The sequence below is a fragment of the Carcharodon carcharias genome, chromosome 17, assembly GCF_017639515.1.
Source record: "Carcharodon carcharias isolate sCarCar2 chromosome 17, sCarCar2.pri, whole genome shotgun sequence".
NCBI lineage: Eukaryota > Metazoa > Chordata > Chondrichthyes > Lamniformes > Lamnidae > Carcharodon > Carcharodon carcharias.
Window position 1 is genome coordinate 79,476,028 of NC_054483.1, and position 19,550 is coordinate 79,495,577.

Consider the following 19,550-nt stretch of genomic DNA (forward strand, 5'->3'; position numbering starts at 1 on the left):
TGTCCGGTCTGAGATTTATAAAAAATGGTGGATTCACATAGATGCTAACAGTTTCTTTTATATTCATAGCATCATAGAATTGTACAGCACCGAAAGAGGCCATTTGGCCAATCATGCCTGTGTTGGCTCCTTGAAGGATCTATCCAATTTAATCACAACCCACAGCTTTTTATCTAATAACCCAGAAAATCAGTTCTCTTCATGTAAGTGCCCAACTGCCTTTTGAAAGTTCCTATGGAAGCTGATTCCACCTTTCAGGAAGTTTGTTCAAAAAAAAATTATTCTTTGCATCTCCCCCTGGTACTGTAGTAAATTATCTTTGGTTTAAGGCTTTGGTTACTGAGCCACTTACTAGAAGAAATAATTTCTCTCTACTGGTTCTGCCAAAACCCATCGTATTTTTCCATGTTGCTATTCAAATTTGAGTCATGGTGACTAAATTGAATATTATTTTCTTCTTGTACTGCGTTTTGTTCTGAGAAGCAGACACATAGCACTAACCATTCATTGGTCTTGCACTTGCCCACAGATTTTCTAAGCACTTCTGCACTGGAGCTTCCTATTGGCTAACCCTCCAAAAAGTATAGCACCCTCTACAGGGTATCTGGGAACTGTGTTGAACAGGGTGACAGCTCTTATCATCTTAACCAATCAAATTTAAAGTTTTCTAAAGGAGCAGCGCAGAGTGTGAACCAAGAAATACCAGTTTGAATATTGAATTCAGTATCAAAGCAGATATGAAAAACAAATTACATGGATGGAAATAAATATTGCATTAAGAGGGAGAGCAATATAAGATGCAGAAACAAAAAGTGAAAATAATGTTTATATTTTTTGAAAACTCCCCAACAATAATTAAAATCTGAATTAATCCCACTTGCAAAGCAATTTTCAATGCCAGACAGGCTGTTTAGCAGCAATTAAGATGTACTAAATGGGATGCTTACACTGGAATGGATGAACCCTGACTTTTTCTGGTGAACATAGCTTGTACCTATGGGGTTAAAACAGCAACCTAATGCCATTCAATGTATTTGGATGGTGAGTTAGATGACAAGATGCCATTTTCAGGAAGCGTATGGAGCAATTGCATCTGGGACGGCCATCTCCACATTTCTGTATGTAAATGCAAAATATTGCAGATGCTGGAAACCTGAAACAAAAACAAAAATTATTGGAAAAACTCAGCAGGTCTGACAGCAGCTGTAGAGAGAAAGAATGTAAAGCACCTAATCGGAAGATGAGGTGCTGTTCCTCCAGTTTGCGTTCAGCTTCACTGAACATTGCAGCAGGGCAAGGATGGACATGTGGGCATGAGAGCAGGGTGGTGTGTTGAAATGGCAAGTGACAGGAAGATCTGGGTCATGCTTGCAGAAGGACTGAAGGTATTCCGCAAAGCAGTCACCCAGTCTGCTTTTGGTTTCTCCAATGTAGAGGAGACTGCATTGGGAGCAGTGAATACAGTAGACCAAACTGAGGGAAGTGCAAGAAAAGTGCTGCTTCACTTGAAAGGAGTGTTTGCGCCCATGGACAGTGAGGAGGGGGGAAGTAAAGGGGCAGGTGTTGCACCTTCTACAATTGTATGGGATGGTGCTGTGGGAGGGGGTTGAGGTGCAGGGGGTGATGGAAGAGTGGGCCAGGGTGTCGTGGAGGGAATGGCCCCTACAGAATGCTGACAGGCAGTGTGAGGGGAAGATGTGTTTGGTGGTGGCATCATGCTGGAGTTGGCGGAAATGGCGGAGGATGATCCTTTGAATGTAGAGGCTGGCGGGGTGAAAAGTGAGGACAAGGGGGACAATATCATGGTTCTGGGAGGGAGAGGAAGGTGTGAGGGCAGCGGCACGGGAGACGTTTCAGACACAGTTAAGGGCCCTGTCAACCAGTGTGGGAGGGAAACCTTGGTTAAAGAAGAAAGAATACACGTCAGAAGCACTGTTTTGGAAAGTGGCATCATCGGAACTGATGCAATGGAGGCAAAGGAGAGAATGGGATGGTGTCCTTACAGGAAGCAGGGTGTGAGGAGTTGTAGTCATGGTAGTTGTGGGAGTCGGTGGGCTTGTAATGAATATTGGTGGATAGTCTATTACCAGAAATTGAGACAGAGGGGTCACGGAAGGGAAGTGTCAGTGATGGACCATATGAAAGTGATGGAGGGGTGGAAATTCGAAGCAAAATTAATTAATTTTGCCAGGTCCAGGCAAGAGCATGAAGAGAGCACATTTCTGTATTTTACTGTGTCTGTGTGTAGTCAACAGAAGTTGCTATCAGGTTTGCAAGTAAGGGCGAAGACAGCTAGCCGCATTGTTATCTGTACAAAATCCTGGCTCTAGTTTGATAGCCCAGTGGGGAGTGGTGACCTGTCCGTCTGATTCCTTACAATCACTTGTGGACTTGGCTGAGGTGTTTTCGCCATGTTAAAGACATCTGATCGCTACCTATATTCATTAGTTCAAGAGAAATTACAATATAATATTATATACTAACTTCATTAGTATTGTAAGATGCTGATGACCATAATCTTGCAATTAAGGCTTTGGCGTTTGACTCAGAGCCCTACACTTGGCCAGAAATCCTATAAAATGTACCTAAGAGTCCTCATAACTTTGTTTTCCTGCCAACCTCATCAACATTTTTGACCCCACTCAAAAAAAAACCTTCTGGTCTAAGATTGCAATGTTGTTTCCAACATATTCGGCCATAAGCGAAATGAAATCCGCCTTTGCAATCACGGTAACGTATTCCCTACATCATGCACTTCTGCTGATGCAGATGACACCTTGTTGATAAGTCTTTTTTAGCATCGAATCAGTAACTGATATCGGCAAAAGCTGCAATATCAATAGAGGAATGGGTTCATTTCCCTCGCATCTGACTTGGTAAGAATTGAGATATATGATGTATAAATCCTGAATATTTCCTGTGCAGATGGTGACCATTCCCACATGTTGCACCTGTGAAATCCATCTAATGGGGCTATGACTTAAGCACAGGTAATGTGTGTGTTATGCAAACTAGTGCCAATTCGTACGCGTTGTGTAAGATATCTCCTGGGTGAAATGACATTACTGAGTGGCTGCCAGGCTGAGGGAACCACAGCTCTCCCGGAATGAAGGGGTTTCCTGCTCATATCCTTTCGTTTTCTCAAAGCATGTTTGAATAGGATTGCTTATTGCTCAGTTAACTGCAAATCTAAACTATTATTAGATTCAAAGTAATATCTTAATGAGCTAGTGTCTAATCTTCAAGTTATTGTAATGATTAATGTAAAATTTGTTTAATGCGATAGTTAAATACGGCAAATATTTCCTAATGATCTGGTATTCTGATAAACACCTACTTACTGTGCCTATCGCTAGCGTGACTATTACGTTGCTCTGTATTAGGAGACGCTTTAGTTCCGCTGTACTTGGTGGCCACTTTTGACTACAATTTTTCTGTGATTCAGATGTTCATGTGATAAATAGACCCAATAAATCTTCCCTCCACTCAAGGCAGCGCGGAGATTTAAGCGACCGTGCCAATTTTAGATTGTGTGGCTCCAGTAACCATTCGTGATTGGACTCTCGGAAGAGCCCGTGAACTCTTTGGAAGGACAAGCAGCTAAGTGGTTGAGCCCGGCTGATCATTTGAGACCCTCAGCGAAATGGACTTCCCTTGTGCTCGGTGAATTCAACCGAGCCAGTGACGTGGAGAAACCAACATCCCCATCAAAACTGTAACTCGGCTGCGAAATAACAGTGGACTTACTGGCGTGGAAAGCGAGGATAAATCTGCCCAAAAATGTATTTTCTTGGATTTGGCAATAACAGAACTGGCTGCAAGAGACACTGAGCGGTGAACACCATGGGCACAGTGGAGGTGATCTTATCTTTCTTCCTAGTAGTTCTGATGGTCGTGTCGTTGCTGTCCAACGTCTTGGTGCTGATCTGCTTTCTCTACAGTGCTGAAATCCGGAAACAGGTCCCTGGGATGTTTATCATTAACCTGACCCTCAGTAACTTGTTGATGACAGTGCTGAACATGCCGTTGACTCTAGTGGGGATTATCAATAAAGAGCAGCCGGGAGCCGACTCCGTCTGCCGAATCGTGGGCTTCTTGGAGACTTTCCTGGTAACCAATTCCATGCTGAGCATGGCTGCTCTAAGTACTGACAGATGGATTGCGGTGGTTTTTCCTTTAAGTTACAATTCTAAGATGCGTTACAAGGACGCTGCGATCATGCTGGGTTACACGTGGTTCCACTCCCTGTGCTTTCCTATAGTGGCAGTCTGTCTATCCTGGGTCGGTTACAGCCACCTGTATGCCTCCTGCACTCTCTGCCAGACCCGGACTGACGATCAGACCCAGTTTGTGGCTTTTACGGTAGTTTTTCACAGCCTCAGTTTTCTCCTTTCGCTCATAGTGTTATGTTTCACCTATCTGAAAGTGCTGAAAGTGGCGCGTTTTCACTGCAAGAGGATAGATGTTATCACCATGCAGACGCTAGTGTTACTAGTGGACATTCATCCAAGGTAGGCAACCCAGACCGTGGGTCAGTTCCGCCAGAATTTATTACTCTCTTCGTGAATAAATAACTAAATGTGAGTTAATATATTTTAGATCTCATCTTTTCTGCAGGAATTCTCCCTGAAACTATACGCACATACATTCATGAGGCAAATAGCAAACTGGGATGTTCTGACCGGTTGTGTGTGCAGAACTGTGACTAAGATCTTGCTTGAACTATATAAACATATTCGCATTTTAGGGTTTCTGTATCTTGAGAAACATGGGTTACTTTTAATTCCAACACTAGATTCCTTCCCTTTAATATTTCTTTAGTATGTTTAAATTTTTGAAGATACACCCATTAGAGTGACGGATATATTCGAGAAAGTTAATGAAAATGAAATATTACGCTTGTGGATGCTGTGTTAATTCTGCAGATTTATGCGTCAGCTGACGTATCCTTGCAGCCTCCGCACTCTTAACATTGATGGATTATAAAAATAAATTACAGTCCAACAGTCCGCACGCTGCAACAAGCTAGGAGGTGTAAGACAACGAATGATTTCTAGTAGCCACAGTGTTTTTAAAATCCCGTTTTCTTTTAATATGGGAAACGATTGAACAAAAATATACAAAGATTACTTGATATAGAATAGGATGCCTTGATACAACAACCTAGATGTGTTCATGACTCTGAGTTATCTTAAATGAGAATAAAAAACGTAATGATCATATTTTAATACATTTGTTATTGTGAACATTATGATGTCGCTGGGCTGAAAGGATTTCCCATGAAAGATCAGTTTCAAGAGACCTGATGGATGATTTCAGTGTACCGGTGTGAAAAATGTGTTCTGCAATACAATATTCCCCCTATGCAAGCTCATCTGATTACATTCGCTAAAACTGCAGCGCGTCAAAATACAAAGCGGGGAATATGTCATCTTCACGTTTCTGATGAAACGGATGCACTGATAAATTCTCCTTTTCCACATAGTCCCAAGTCAAGGATTCACTAAATCTATTTATTACATGAGAATTGTTGGTTTGAAATGTTTCTGATATGGCCGAGCACAGTCCTTTGTCGCAATTAATTGCCACTGGAACTATTGCTGTCTCCATGTAGGTAAATAATCAACAGTTACTGTTATGATAGTTTGCGGTGAATTTTGGACACGTTTTAATTTTCAATTATTTGACAACAAATACTTAAGTTTTCTGGTGGGGTTTATCGGACTTTAATATTTCCCCTGTTTCTTGTCCCATATTTCTAAACTCTTTTCCAAAAGCACCAGAGGGAAATTGGTCTTCCTGCTATACAGACAATGCCCAAATTAAGAGCAGCCAGCAGCCATGATTGACATTTAAGACTCCAGCTTCAGACTAAAAGTTTTAGCTTGAGATGATAACTTACAAATCATTTTGTGCGTGAGATTTGTATTTATACTGAAATGTGAAAACACTGGGGAGTAGAATGCTAAACTTCGAATTTGTCTAAGTTTGTGAAGTTGCCTCTGTGATTTTCTATTGATAAAGATTAGAATCCGCAGATCAAAATATAGAAAGATGTACCCCTGTTCTATAAACATAATTTCTAGACCAAGTCGTGTTTTTAATAAAGTCAAGGACTGTAAAAATAATTTTATGAGAATGCAGTCCTGGCTCAAAAGGTATGACTGTGTATGAAACATTTCTGGATCCAAGGTATTCAGGAAAAATAGGGAAGGAAAGAACTGTGGGGGGAGGGGTGTGATGGAGGGTGGGGGCTGGTGGTGTTGGTTAGCAGTATTGATTGGGAAGAATATTACAGTGCTGGAGAGAGAGGATGTTCTATAGGGGTCAAGGACAGAATCTATCTGGGCGGAGTTAAGAAACAACAGAGATAACATGCATTACTGGGTGTATTCCATAGGCTACCAACTAGTGGAAAACATGCAGAGGAACATTTTTGCAATGAAATTACAGAGACGCACAAGAAATATATAGTAGCTATAATGGGGGACTTTAATAATCCAAATATAGACTGGGATACTAACAGCATAGGGGGCAAGAGTTCCTAGAGTGTGTTCAGGAGAATTTTCTGCAGCAGTAGGTTCCAGTTCAATGAGAAAGGAGGCATTGTTTGACCTGGTTCTTGGGAATGAGGTGGGCCAAGTGGATCAAGTGTTAGTGGGGGAACACTTAGAGGACAGTGATCATTGTGCCATAAGGTTTAGGTTGACTGTGGAAAAGGGCAAGTAGCAATCCAGAGTAAGAATAATTAATTAGGGGAAAGCCAACTTCGCTGGGTTCAGAATGGATCTGGGCTGAATAAACTGGAATCAAATGTTGACAGGAAAAATAGTAGCTGAATAATGGGCTACCTTCAAAGAATAGAGAGTTCAGGCACAGTCAAGATATATTCCCTCAAAGGGGAAAGGTAGGGCAAACAAGTCAAGAGCTACCTGAATGACAAAAAAATAGAGATCAAGTTGAAGTAGAATAAGTGCTCATATGACAGATATTGGGTGAATAAAGCAATTGAGAACCAAACTCAATGTAGAAGGTTCAGAGGGGAAGTGAAGAAGAAAATAAGAGCAGCAAAGCGAGAATATGAAAAGAGACTGGCAGCTAATATAAAAGGGAATCTAAAGTATTCAATAGGAATATAAATAATAAAAGGGTGGTAAAAGGTGGAATAGCGCCAATTATGGACCAAAAAGGGAATTTATGTATTGAGACAGGGGGCTATGTGGAGCTACTAAATGAGTACTTTGCATCTGTCTTTTTCAAGGAAAAAGATGCTGCCAAGTTATAGTGAAAAACAAGGTAGTTGAAACACTTGATGAACTAAAAATTGATAAAGAAAAAGCACTTAAAAGTTTTGCTGAAAAAAGAAACATGTCTAAGCTTTTCATCTTGCACTCATCAGGACACTCGCAAGAATACCAATACAAGGGGAAGACAACAATTTATACTGTATGTGAAGAGAGTGCTGATTGGTTGGCAAGTGGCATTGTCATGGAGAATGCACCACTGATGGTGACTGACAGATAACTGCCAGGCATTGTTTGAAATTTAAACCAGGCAGCTTGACCTTGGTTGGTCAAGGGATTGCCCTGAGGAATGAGTCAGCAAATGGCTATCACTTATTTTGTTTAGCTAAAACAGGCCTTCCTGTATGCAAAGATCATGGCCCTGTGGTTTAATATATGTTGTCAGCGTCATTTTTAACACAAAGTGCTAAGAATTATGCTGACAACTAATTTAAGATTGTCAGTTGGATTTGCAGTGTGGTGCATCTGTGTGTACTGGAAGCTACATATATTAATACACAAGGCCCTGTTCTTTGCAGACAGAAAGACATGTGCACACATTGTGCCTGTTTCAGCTAAACAAAATAAGTGACAGCCATTCGCTTATTCATTCCTCAGGGCAATGCCTTGCCGAATCAAAGTCAAGTTGTCTGGTTTAAATTTCAAACAATGTCTGGCAGTTAACTGTGAGACACTATTAGTGGTGCATTCTCCATGGCAAAGCCACTTGCCAACCAATCAGCACCCTCTTCACATACAGTATAAATTGTTGTCTTCCCCTTGTATTAGCATTCTTATGAGTTTCCTGTTAAGGGTAAGATGAAAAGCTTAAACATGTCTCTTTTTTCAGCAATGTTCAAGTTCTAAATGACCACTTAAAAGTTGTTAAGCCTCCAGAGCCAGATGTGATGCATCTAAGGATACTGAAACAAGTAAAGTTGCAAGTTGCGGGTGCACTGGCGTTAACTTTCTAATCCTGCTTAGGTATAGAGCTGTTGCCAGAGGACTAGAGAATTATAAATGCTATACACTTGTTCAATAACAGGTGGAAGAATAAACCCAACTACAGACTAGTCACTTTAACCATGGTGGTAGGGAAGTGTTTGGAAGAGGTAACTCAGGGCAAAATTAACAGCCACTTGGACAAATGAAGATTAATTAAGGAAAGCCAGCACAGATTTGTTAAGGGCAAATCATGTTTAAATAACTTGCTGAGGTAACAGAGAGGATGCATGAGGGTCCTATGGCTGATGTGATGTGCATGGACTCCCAAAGGGCATTTGATAAAGTACAACATAAAAGGCTTGTCCGCAAAGTTAGAGTTCATGGAATAAAAGGGACAGTAGCAGCATGGATCACAAATCTGGTTGACCTACAGGAAGCAGAGTTGTAGTGAATGTTGATTTTTGGACTGGAGGAAGGTTTATTGTGGGATTCCCCAGGTGTCAGTGTTAGGAACTCTGCTTTTCTTGTTACATATCAATGACCTAGACTTGAGTGTACAGGGCACAATTTCAAACTTTGCAGATGACATAAAACTTGCAAGTATTGTGAAATGTGTGGAGGATGGTATTAAAATGCAAAGGGCTAGTGAATTGGTGGGCAAGTGGCATTTAAAGCAGAGAAGTGTGGATTGACTCATTTTGGTAGGAAGAATGAGGAGACGCGATATAAAATAAAGGGTATAATTCTAAAGAGGGTACAAAGGTAGAGGGACCTATGTGCACAAATCATTGAAGATGGCAAGATACGTTGAAAAACAGTTAATAAGGTACGTCTGATCCTGATCTTCATCAATATCTGCACAGAGTATTAAAGCAAGGAAATTATGATAAACTGGTATAAAACACTGTTTCAGCTTCAACTAGAGCACTGCATCCAACTCTGGGCACCACACTTTAGGATGGATGTGAAGGCATTAGGAAGAGTGCAAGAAATGTTCAGAAGAATGGTTCCAGGGATGACAAACTTCAGCTAAGTGGAAGATTAGAGGAGCTGGAGCTATTGTCCTTGGAGAAGAGAAGAGTAAAAGGATATTTTATAGAGGTATTCAAAATCATGAGAAGTCTGGACAGAGTAGAAAGGGAGAAACTGTTTCCATTGGCAGAAAGATTGAGGACCGGAGGATGTTGATTTAAGGTGTTTGACAAAAGAAGCTATGACGATATGAGGAAAAACTTATTACGCAGTGAGTGGTTATGATTTAGAATGCACTGCCTGAGAGTGTGGTGGAGACAGCTTCAATTGAGGCCTTCAAAAGAGAATTGAATAATTATTTGAAGTTAAAAAAATTTGCAGAGCTACAGGGAAAAGCTGGAGGAGTCGGACTAGGTGAATTCCTGTTGCAGAGAGCCAGCACAAATATGATAGGACAAATAGCTGCCTTCTGAGTTGTAACCATTTCTTGGTTCCTTGATTTAATTCAGGTTTGTAAGGAATGTCCACTGTACTGTGAAACAGACATCCATGGTTGGTCATGTTTTTGCATATACCATGCACTGAAATGTTTTGACTTCAAACCTTATGGAAGAGAAAATGCTTCAATGAAACTGTTTCACATTCTATCCCTGTTTGAGCTCTCATTAAGCAATTGAAGTATCCTTTTAAGCTGCAAAGCAACCCATTTTGGTCATTTTGTAGTTGTTGAATTACATTAGTTATTTCCAGTAAAGATATTTCTCCTGCACCTATGAGTTTAACTGTAGGTTTTTAATCTTCAAAGAAAAATATAACAACTGACATTGTTTTTTTAATTCATTTACGGGATGTGGGCTTCAATGGTTAGGCCAGCATTTATTGCCCATCCCTAATTGCCCTTGAGAAGGTGGTGGTGAGCTGCTTTCTTGAACTGCTGCAGTCCCTGTGGTGTAGTAGGCACACCCACAGTTCTGCTGGGGAGGGTGTTCCAGAATTTTGACCCAGCGGCAGTGAAGGAATGGTGATATATTTCCATGTAGGGTTGGTAAGTGGCTTGGAGGGGAACTTCTAGGTTGTGGTGTTCCCATCCATCTGCTGCTCTTGTCCTTCTAGATGGTAGTGATTGTGGGTTTGGAAGGTGCTGTCGAAGAAGCCTTGGTGAATTTCTGCAGTGCATTTTGTAGATGGCACATGCTGCTGCTACTATTTGTCGCTGGTGGAAGGAGTGAATGTTTGTGGATGTGGTGCCAGTCAAGTGGGCTGCTTTGTCCTGGATGGTGTCAAGCTTGTTGAGTGTTGTTGGAGCTGCACTCATCCAGGCAAGTGAAGAGTATTCCACCACACTCCTGACTTGTGCCTTGTAAATGGTGGACAGGCTTTGGGGAATCAGGAGGTGAATTACTCGCTGCAGCATTCCTAGCCTCTGACCTGCACTTGTAGCCACAGTATTTATATGGCTAGTCCAGTTTCTGGTCAATGGTAACCCCCAGGATGTTGTTAGTGCTGGATCTGCGATGGTAATGCCATTGAATGTCAAGGGGCAATGGTTGATTCTCTCTTGTTGGAGATGGTCATTGCCTGGCACTTGTGTACTGTGAATGTTATGTTCCACTTGTCAGCCCAAGCCTGGATATTGTCCAGGTCTTGCTGCATTTGGACATGGACTGCTTCAGTATCTGAGCAGTCATGGATGGTGCTGAACATTGTGCAATCATCAGCGAACATCCCCACTTCTGACCTTATGATGGAAGGGCTGAATTTTCCCCATTGGGGGGGGTGGGTTGTGCGGGGGCGGGCGGGAGCGAGCGTGAACCCGATCGGGTGCACGCTGCCATTTTACGTGGGCGGGTGCGGGGGGGATTCGCTGAGTCCGGGCTTGCACTCTTTCGCAGAGGTGCCTCAGAGAGGTTTGTTTAAGGTTCAAACATTTTAACATTTTGAAAACATTTTAAGACTTATCCCCTCATGTGACTATGTCACATGAGGGGATAAGTCTTAAAATGTTTTCAAAATGAGCTGGGACATGTCAAGGAACATTAATGTAAAAATTTATTTAATTTATAAACACTTCATGAAACCTCATCCAGCCCGTGGATGAGGTTCTGTGAAAAATGCAAAGGCCACCTGGGCTCTTCACCTCCCTGCCAATCTTAAGGTTGGGCGGGCAGCTCATTTAATTGATTTAATTACTTTTAAACAGGCCTCAATAGGCCTTTGACAGTTTGGAGGGTGTGCAGCTGAGATGGCTGTGCACCCGCTGAACTGAAAATCTAAATGACTCGCGGTGACATTGGGATGCACACCCGACGTCACCGTGTGTCATTTTACGCATCGGCGAGTGGGCCCCGCTCCCACTTCCTGACCAGAAAATTCTCCCCGAGATGTTGGAATAGGTGACTAAAAGCTTGGTAAAACAGGTAGGTTTTAAGGAAGGAATGTCTTAAAGGAGAATAGAGAGGTCGAGGTGCAGCAAGGTTTAATGAGGGAAATCCATGTTTTTGTGACCTAGCCAGCTGAAGGTATGGTTTCCAATGGCAGAGCAATTAAAATTGATGATAGACAACAGTCCAGAATTGGAGGAGTGCAGTAACCTTGGAAAATTGTAGGGCTGGAGGAGGTTACACTGATAGGGAGGATGTAATTATGGAGGTGTTTGAAATCAAGGATGAGAGTTTTAAATTCAAAGCATTATGGGACCAGGAGCCAATGTAGGTCAGCAAGAAGTGAGGTAATGGGTAATCTGAATTCAATGGAGTTAGATTACAGGCAGGAGATTTTAGGATGAGCTCAAGTTTACAGGGTACAAGGTGGGAGGTCAGACAGGAGAGAATTGGAATAGTCAAATTTGGGGGTAATAAAGGCATGGATGAAGGTTTCAGCATCAGATGAGCTGAGGCAGGGTGGAGTCAAGTTACAGGGGTGGAAGTAGGCAGACTTGGTGACGGTGAGGATATGGGGTCAGGAGATCATCACACGGTTGAAATAGAGTGTCAAAGCTGCAAACAGTTTGGTTTAACCTCAGATGTTGGCTATGAAGAGAGATGGAGTTGGTGGCAAGGGAATGGAATTTGTGGTGGGTGTTGAAGACAATGACGTAGATCTTCTGAAGGTATAACTGGAAGAAATTTATGCTCATCCAATACTGGATGTCAGATAAGCAGTGTGTCAAATCGGATGAGTTGAGGGAGCTGATGCTGATGGTGAGATAGAGCTGGTTGTTGTCAGCTTACATTTGAAACCTAAGATTGAACTTTTAGATATCAAAGCAATATAATGCACTGTTTATATTTGGAAAAGTTTATAAACTCAGTAGTTTGTAATGGCCTTGGGGAAGGTGGGTTATTATGCCTTGGGACAATTAAATGGTTGTGTATGCTTAAGTCTGCAATGAGTTGGATTCTCATCATGCAATATAAAAACAGCACTAGTAGCATGTTGAGCCAAGTCACAATTGGTGCAAGACATGATTCAGCCGTAATATATTTGTCACATGTTATAGTGAGGTAACGTTTTGCAAGGATGGCACCTGAAAAAAAAAACTTTAGACAAGTGCTTCTGCAAATAGCCTGTCTGGTGAAAACCCAGGAATGAAGCAAACGTGTGCTACTGCAAAACCTGTTTTTCTCTCAATCATAGTTGAAATTAATTTAGATGAAATCAGTGAAATTGGTTATATACTTTCACCATTTTCTAACAATTATTACATTCAATAACATTTAAAAAAAGCTCCTCCTCCAGCAACCACATCGAATAATATTGCTATTTCTATCTATTCTTTATCAGATTGCATTACTCAAGTACAGAGCACTGAATTTGGTGCACATCATTTTTAATGTTTGCCCATACATACAATTATAAATATAGTCATATTTGTCATATATGTATTAGCATTCCTAAATAATATTTTACATGATATACATATTACTTTGCTAATGAGAATTCCTAATATATGTATAAAATTTTTGTCCTAATTAAAGATATATTTGTGCTGATGAATAATTAAATGTCAAGTAAGTTCATTTCTTATTGCCCTTACTGTTTCTGTAAGATGATTAGTTATCTGTAAAATTATATCTGTAAATTTGACAGCTGTGGTGATAACAGCGAAGCTTATTTAAAGTGATTTTGCCTATTTTAAAATGATAAATTTCTTGTGACAGTTAAAAGTTGACTAGAGTTGACCACTTTTAATATTGATAGCAACTGAACTAATTATAAACTGCATATCTTCCCATCTCTGTGGTCTTTCTTGTTGTTTTATTGCACATTATAGAATAATCCTTTTAAAACCTGCTACTGATGTCTAAGTTTCAGAAAAACAAGCTAATTTTTACTTCTGTAATTTTACTAGCAAATGCTTCTGACTTCATGGAGTATCATACATAATTGCTTACCTATATTCCTTTGCAGTGTAAGACAACGCTGCCTAGAAGAGCAGAAGCGGCGAAGACAGCGGGCAACAAAGAAGATCAGTACTTTCATTGGTACCTTTATATTGTGCTTTGCACCTTATGTCATTACAAGGTGTGTATAGTAATGTAGTTTTACGCCATAGCAAATGATGCAGCACACTGGTGATCATGTAACAGATTTAAATATTTTTCAGAAAATAATATTTATGAGACTTGAAAAGTTGAATCGATTGCTTTCCAGATACATCCTTGTCTTATTTATTTACATGTTGTTATTAAGCTTTACATTGTTGTAGTTCAGCTTTAGATGGTCAAGGAATAAGTTTTTGATTTTTCATTGCTCATTGGCTTGAACTATCATAATTCAAACTGAGTATGGGGGTATTGTACAGGATGCTTTTAAAAGGCAACAATACTACAAGTCAAATTTTCAAGAGATATGAGCCTCTTAACTGCTGTCAGCATTCCAAATATTAGCCATACTATTTGTGGGTTACAGAGAAATAATCTCAGTAGCATAGAGCTCCCACACATGTTTCACCTATTGCCAAATTGCTGTTCTGAGAAAGTGGATTGTGGGGACTGCTGAACTGAAGATGTGATTAGGCTATTATTGGTAACATAATAAACAATTATGTAGAAAGTGCTACAATACTGATTTATTGCCTATGCAGTGAACTACTAGCTCTCATGTACAGTAGCTATACTTGGCTTGCTGATTTTGATAGTTGAACTGTGACATATTTGAGCTGCAAGTTACACTTTTTTGTATCCTGTAAGTATTGGTTTCTGAGCTGCACTATTACTGCTATTGGCAGAAGAGGATCAGCATGGGTAGAAAGGGCCATTCATGATGCCAGGCAGCACATAAAGCAGAATGCCAGATCCTGCTGGTAAACAACATACCTGGCCTAAGGCCTATACCCAAGAATTTGAGGATTGGAGTGACAGCATTGTGCCATCTTGCTCATGAATACCTCAGGCACAATCAAACAACTATATCAATGGCTGCCAAAGGCAGTTCAGCACTTGATTTTGATATATTGACTTTTTTCCAGGATAACACTAGTGCCATTGTCACAGCTAGACAGTTTTCTGCTGACAGATATTTTAAGGAGGCCACAAAATGCCTTATTCAGCAGAGCCAATAACTTGATTGCTTTCACTACAGACTAGCATCAAAGTGAGAAAGGGTAGCTTAATTCTGAAGTTAATGAATCTGCCAAGATTCCAGAGGGTTCATTGATTTTACCCAGATTGCCACTCAGGCCCTCAGACACAGAATCGTTACAGCACAGAAGGAGGCCATTCAGCCCATCATGTCTGCACCAGCTCTCTGAATGAGCAATTCACTTAGTGCCATCATCCTGTCTTCTCCCCATAACTCTGCACATTCCTCCTTTTCAGATAACACTCAAATTCCCTTTCAGATGCCTTGATTGAACCTGCCTCCGGCATACTCTCAGGCAGTGCATTCCAGACCCCAATCACTCGCTGCTTGAAAAAGATTTTTCTCATATCACTTTTGCTCCTTTTGTCAATTACTTTAAATCTGTGGTCTTTTGTTCTTGATCCTTTCATCAGTGGAAATAGTTTTTCCCTATCTACTCTGTCCAGATCCTTCATGATTTTGGATATCTTTATCAAATCTCCTTTCAACCTTCTCTTCTCCAAAGAAAATAGTTCTAATTTCTCCAATCTATCTTCATAGCTAAAGTTCCTCATTCCTGGATCCGTTCTTGTGAATCTTTTCAGCACCGTCTCTAATGCCTTCAGATCCTTCCTAAAGTGCGGCACCTAGAACTAGATGCAATACTCCAGCTGAGGCCGAACTAGTCTTATACAAGTTCAACATAGCCTTGTACTCTATGCTGCTATTAATAAAGCCTGGGATATTGTATTCTTTATAAACCGCTCGCTCAGCCTATCCTGTCACTTTCAGTGACTTAAGAATATATACAGGTCCCTCTCCTCCTGCACTTCCTTTAGAGTTGTACCCTTTATGTTATATTGTCTCTCCATGTTCTTCCTACCAAAATGAATCACTTCACATTTCTCCATGTTGAACTTCATCTGCCACCTGTCTGCTCATTTCATCAAATTGTCAATGTCCTTTTGACATTTTACACTCTTTCTCATACAATTCACAAGGCTTTCAAGTTTCATATAATCCATAAATTTTAAAATTGTACCCGTCCACCAAGATCTAGGTCATTAATATATAATCAGGAAAAGAAAGGGTCCCAACACTGACCTGAGGAGTTCCACCTTCTTCCAGCCCAAAAAGCATCCATTAACCACTACTCTGTGTTTCCTGTCACTCAGCCGATTTCATATCCATGTTGCTACTGCCCCTTTTACTCCATGAGCTATAACTTTGCTCTCAATTTTGTGTGGCTCTATAACAAACACCTTTTGGAAGTATGCCACATTAACAAGATTGCTCTCATCAACCCTTTGTGTTATCTCTTCAAAACACTCCAGCAGGTCAGTTAAACACTATTTTCCCTTCAGATATCCATACTGGCTTTCCTTAATTAACCTTGTTATGTCATGCAGATGATGTGTGCCAGGCTGATCAAATCCACAAGGGAAACTTATCACACTATCACAACGGTTTTGCAATTTATATTTATTTCGAGGTGTGTGCTCTGAATTTAGAAGTAATAAGTCCACCAGAGATTTTCAAGAACCTAAATTAAATATTTATTAACAAAAGTAAAGATTTCAAGCACATACATAGGTCTACAAATTACTACTATAATAATTCCTAAAACCCCTAATTAATTTGGCTTCCAGTTTTACCTCCATTAAGTTAATGGTAAAAAATAAGATTTTAAACAGATCCAGGCAAGCCAATACAATATCTTGGACAGTAGAGTTCAAAGTGGCTTTTCCCAGTTTCAGTTTCTGTAGCCATCAGGCTTAATGGACAAATACTGGAGGCTTCTCGCACTTCTGTTGGATCTTCCAATGCCTTCCCTGACACGTAGCCTCATGCTCCTTTACACATGTTTCTCCCTTTTAATGTAAGCCCTATTGTTCCCATATGTCTTTGGAACTTTACTTTCCTCATAATATAAATATTTTCTTGGTGCTAATATTGTCAGAAACCTTTGGGAAAAATAAACACACTGCTTGGCCTAGCTTCTCAGGCCAGGTGTAAACATCCTACGATCTCTTTGAAATTCATACTGCCATGACCTCACGTTACATTCTAAGGCTTCAGGCATATTTAGCATTTCAAACCTAGCTTCTTTTGATGAATCAAAGCCTCCAGACCAGCTGTCTCCAATTCAATTAAAACACACAAGCAAACAAACACACACACACACACACACACAGAAATTATCCAAACACCACTATTAATCTACTTTTACAATAAATCACAATAATATTCTTTATACTTTCATGACAACCTGCATCTGTCCATGTGACTATTAATTTTGTCCCTAATTATTCTTTGTAGAAGTTTCCCCACCATCGAAGTTAAACTGATTGGTCCGTAGTTGCTGGGCTCACCTTTACACTCTTTTTTGAACAAGGGTGTAATGTTTGCAGTTCTCCAGTCCTCTGGCATGACCCTGAGGCTATGGAAGACTGAAAAATTATGGCCCGCCCTTTTACAATTTCCACTCTCATTTTCTTTAGTATCCTTGGATGCATCTCATCCGATCCTAGTGCCTTATCATCTTTAAGTACAGACAGCCTATCCAATGCCTCCTCCATACCAATTTGAATCCTTCTAGTGGCTGAATTACCTACTCTTTCACCATGGCCTGGATAGCATCTTCTTCCTTGGGAAAGACAGATGTAAAGTATTTAGTTAATACATCAGCTATGCCCACTGCCTCATTGCATAAATCCCCTTTTTGGGCCCTAATCAGCCCTACTCCTCCTTTTACCACCCTTTCACTATTTATATGCCTAATGAAGACTTTGGGATTTCCTTTTATGTTGAATGCCAATCTCTTTTCATAGTCCCTCTTTGTTTCTTTATCATTTTCTTCATTATCTTAAATTCTACCTCCTTTGTCATAAAGGGAACTATGGATTTGTTTGCTCTACCTTTCCCTTTTGAGGGAAGATATTTTGACTGTGTCCAAATTCTATCTCCTTTGAAGGTAGCCCATTGTTCAGCTAACATTTTTCCTACCATTTTTAACTACAACTTATTTGGCCCAGATCTGTTTTACCTCATTGAAGTTGGTTTTCCCCCAATTAATTATTCCTACTCTGGATTGTTCTTTATCCTTTTCCATAGCCAGCCTAAACCGTATGAGATGATCATAAGACTATAAGACATAGGAACAGAAATTAGGCCATTCGGCCCATCGACCCTGCTCTGCCATTCAATCATGACTGATAAGTTTCTCCACATCAATCTCCCGCCTTCTCTCCGTAACCTTTGATCCCCTTACCAATCAAGAACCTATCTATCTCGGTCTTAAATATACTCAATGACTTGGCCTCCACAGCCTTCTGTGGTAATGAATTCCGTAGATTCACCACTCTCTGGCTAAAGAAGTTTCTCCTCATCTCTGTACTAAAAGGTCTTCCTTTTACTCTAAGGCTGTGCCCTTGGGTCCTAGTCTCTCCTACTAATGGAAACATCTTCCCCACGTCCACTCTATCCAGGCCTTTCAGTATTCTGTAAGTTTCCCCCTCATCATTCTAAACTCCATCAAGTATAGACCCAGAGTCTTCAAATGTTCCTCATATGTTAAGCCTTTCATTCCTGGGATCATTCTCGTGAACATCCTCTGGACCGCCTACAGGGCAAGAATATCCTTCCTGAGAAACGGGGCCCAAAATTGCCCACAATATTCTAAATGTGGTCTAACCAGAGCCTTATAAAGCCTCAGCAGCACATCCCTGCTTTTATATTCTAGTCCTCTCAAAATAAATGCCAATATTGTGTTTGCTGTCCTAACTACTGACTCAACCTGCAAGTTAATCTTAAGAGAATCCTGGACTAGAACTCCCTGGTCCCTTTGCACTCCAGATTTCTGAATTCTCTCCCCATTTAGAAAATAGTCTATGCCTCTCTTCTTCCTACCAAAGTGCATGACCTCACACTTCCCCATGTTGTATTCCATCTGCCACTTCTTTGCCCATTCTCCTAACCTGCCCAAATCTTTCTGCAGCCTCCCCGTCTCCTCAATACTACCTGTTCCTCCACCTATCTTTGTATCATCTGCAAACTTAGCCAGGATGCCCTCAGTTCCTTCATCTAGATCATTAATGTATAAAGTGAAAAGTTGTGGTCCCAACACTGATCCCGGCAGAACTCCACTAGTCACCAGCCACCATCCTGAGAAGGACCCCCTTATCCCCACTCTCTGCTTCCTGCCAGACAGCCAATCTTCTATCCATGCTAGTACCTTGCCTCTAACACCATGGGCTCTTATCTTACTGAGCAGCCTCCTGTGTGGCCCTTGTCAAAGGCCTTCTGGAAGTCCAAGTAGATAACATCCATTGGCTCTCCTTTGTTTAACCTACTCATTACCTCCTCAGAATGCTAACAGATTTGTTAGGCATGACCTCTCCTTGATAAAATCATGCTGACTTTGCCCTATTTTACCATGCACTTCCAAGTATTCTGAAACCTCATTCTTAATAATGGACTCTAAAATCTTACTAACAACTGAGGTCAAGCTAATTGGCCTGTAATTTCCCATCTTTTGCCTCACTCCCTTCTTAAACGGGCGGGTTACATTAACGAATTTCCAGTCCTCTGGGACCCTCCCTGACTCCAGTGATTCCTGAAAGATCACCACTAACGCCTCCACTATCTCTTCAGCTATCTCCTTCAGAACTCTGACGTGTAATCCATCTGGTCCAGGTGAGTTATCCACCTTCAGACCTTTCAGTTTTCCCAGCACCTTCTCCTTGGTAATGGCCGCCATACTCACCTCTGCCCCCTGATTCTCTCGAA

At 40.8% G+C, this 19,550-nt stretch overlaps 1 protein-coding gene across 1 annotated transcript in view; it reads left to right on the forward strand.

Annotated features, from left to right (window-relative positions):
• Nucleotides 1–3,843: 3,843 nt before the first annotated feature.
• Nucleotides 3,844–19,550, forward strand: part of gpr26 (G protein-coupled receptor 26) — a 49,740-nt gene continuing 34,033 nt past the window's right edge. The window contains exons 1-2 of the mRNA XM_041210425.1: nt 3,844–4,511; nt 13,611–13,724. Coding sequence (XP_041066359.1) covers nt 3,844–4,511; nt 13,611–13,724 — 782 coding nt within the window. The remainder of the gene's footprint in view (nt 4,512–13,610; nt 13,725–19,550) is intronic.